General features: G+C 40.4%; 1 protein-coding gene across 1 annotated transcript; it reads right to left on the bottom strand.

Moving 5' to 3' along the window:
- Positions 1 to 1,335: 1,335 nt before the first annotated feature.
- On the bottom strand, positions 1,336 to 1,548 carry Smp_206000 (unnamed protein product; the record flags this gene model as incomplete). Its single annotated transcript, XM_018792931.1, has 1 exon — positions 1,336 to 1,548. The coding sequence occupies one exon, from the start codon at positions 1,546 to 1,548 to the stop codon at positions 1,336 to 1,338; it is 213 nt and encodes a 70-aa protein (XP_018644800.1).
- Positions 1,549 to 2,477: the final 929 nt, after the last annotated feature.

Raw genomic sequence — 2,477 nt, 5'->3', positions numbered from 1 at the left:
TTCCCCTTTATTGGTTGTTTGTGACACGCGTGTCATCTGAAGAGAGCTGAAAAATAATACAGGTAATGTCTTATTAATAAGGTACATGTGCTTAATTGCAAATGCATTGGAAAAAATAAGGGGGAAATAATGCGGAAATGCGCCGAAATGTCTGCTTTTTCGCCTGTCCGGGGGAAATAAAGCGGAATTTCCCCTTTATGTCGCTCTGTGTTTCAAATGTCGCTAAATTGTCGATTTTTCGCCTAAATATCCGACGAATTGTCGATTTTCACCCTAAATATCCGACGTATTGTCGGTTCATTCAAATGCTCTACGTTACGTCAAATTGTCTACAAATTTCCCCCAAATGCACGACGAAAGGGGGAAAAATCGACTTTTCCCCTAAATAACCGACGTGCAGGCGAAAAATCGACATTTCGCCTTTATTTCCCCTTTTTTCGCCTTTATTTCCCCTTTATTGGTTGTTTGTGACACGCGTGTCATCTGAAGAGAGCTGAAAAATAATACAGGTAATGTCTTATTAATAAGGTACATGTGCTTAATTGCAAATGCATCCCAAACAACGAATAAAGGCGAACAAAGGGGCAAATGCATTGGAAAAAATAAGGGGGAAATAATGCGGAAATGCGCCGAAATGTCTGCTTTTTCGCCTGTCCGGGGGAAATAAAGCGGAATTTCCCCTTTATGTCGCTCTGTGTTTCAAATGTCGCTAAATTGTCGATTTTTCGCCTAAATATCCGACGAATTGTCGATTTTCACCCTAAATATCCGACGTATTGTCGGTTCATTCAAATGCTCTACGTTACGTCAAATTGTCTACAAATTTCCCCCAAATACACGACGAAAGGGGGAAAAATCGACTTTTCCCCTAAATAACCGACGTGCAGGCGAAAAATCGACATTTCGCCTTTATTTCCCCTTTATTGGTTGTTTGTGACACGCGTGTCATCTGAAGAGAGCTGAAAAATAATACAGGTAATGTCTTATTAATAAGGTACATGTGCTTAATTGCAAATGCATCCCAAACAACGAATAAAGGCGAACAAAGGGGCAAATGCATTGGAAAAAAATAAGGGGGAAATAATGCGGAAATGCGCCGAAATGTCTGCTTTTTCGCCTGTCCGGGGGAAATAAAGCGGAATTTCCCCTTTATGTCGCTCTGTGTTTCAAATGTCGCTAAATTGTCGATTTTTCGCCTAAATATCCGACGAATTGTCGATTTTCACCCTAAATATCCGACGTATTGTCGGTTCATTCAAATGCTCTACGTTACGTCAAATTGTCTACAAATTTCCCCCAAATACACGACGAAAGGGGGAAAAATCGACTTTTCCCCTAAATAACCGACGTGCAGGCGAAAAATCGACATTTCGCCTTTATTTCCCCTTTTTTCGCCTTTATTTCCCCTTTATTGGTTGTTTGTGACACGCGTGTCATCTGAAGAGAGCTGAAAAATAATACAGGTAATGTCTTATTAATAAGGTACATGTGCTTAATTGCAAATGCATCCCAAACAACGAATAAAGGCGAACAAAGGGGCAAATGCATTGGAAAAAATAAGGGGGAAATAATGCGGAAATGCGCCGAAATGTCTGCTTTTTCGCCTGTCCGGGGGAAATAAAGCGGAATTTCCCCTTTATGTCGCTCTGTGTTTCAAATGTCGCTAAATTGTCGATTTTTCGCCTAAATATCCGACGAATTGTCGATTTTCACCCTAAATATCCGACGTATTGTCGGTTCATTCAAATGCTCTACGTTACGTCAAATTGTCTACAAATTTCCCCCAAATACACGACGAAAGGGGGAAAAATCGACTTTTCCCCTAAATAACCGACGTGCAGGCGAAAAATCGACATTTCGCCTTTATTTCCCCTTTATTGGTTGTTTGTGACACGCGTGTCATCTGAAGAGAGCTGAAAAATAATACAGGTAATGTCTTATTAATAAGGTACATGTGCTTAATTGCAAATGCATTGGAAAAAATAAGGGGGAAATAATGCGGAAATGCGCCGAAATGTCTGCTTTTTCGCCTGTCCGGGGGAAATAAAGCGGAATTTCCCCTTTATGTCGCTCTGTGTTTCAAATGTCGCTAAATTGTCGATTTTTCGCCTAAATATCCGACGAATTGTCGATTTTCACCCTAAATATCCGACGTATTGTCGGTTCATTCAAATGCTCTACGTTACGTCAAATTGTCTACAAATTTCCCCCAAATACACGACGAAAGGGGGAAAAATCGACTTTTCCCCTAAATAACCGACGTGCAGGCGAAAAATCGACATTTCGCCTTTATTTCCCCTTTTTTCGCCTTTATTTCCCCTTTATTGGTTGTTTGTGACACGCGTGTCATCTGAAGAGAGCTGAAAAATAATACAGGTAATGTCTTATTAATAAGGTACATGTGCTTAATTGCAAATGCATCCCAAACAACGAATAAAGGCGAACAAAGGGGGCAAATGCATTGGAAAAAATAAGGG

The sequence above is a fragment of the Schistosoma mansoni genome (genome assembly GCF_000237925.1).
Source record: "Schistosoma mansoni, WGS project CABG00000000 data, supercontig 1195, strain Puerto Rico, whole genome shotgun sequence".
Taxonomy (NCBI): Eukaryota; Metazoa; Platyhelminthes; class Trematoda; order Strigeidida; family Schistosomatidae; genus Schistosoma; species Schistosoma mansoni.
This window is presented reverse-complemented; position numbering and strand designations above follow the sequence as displayed.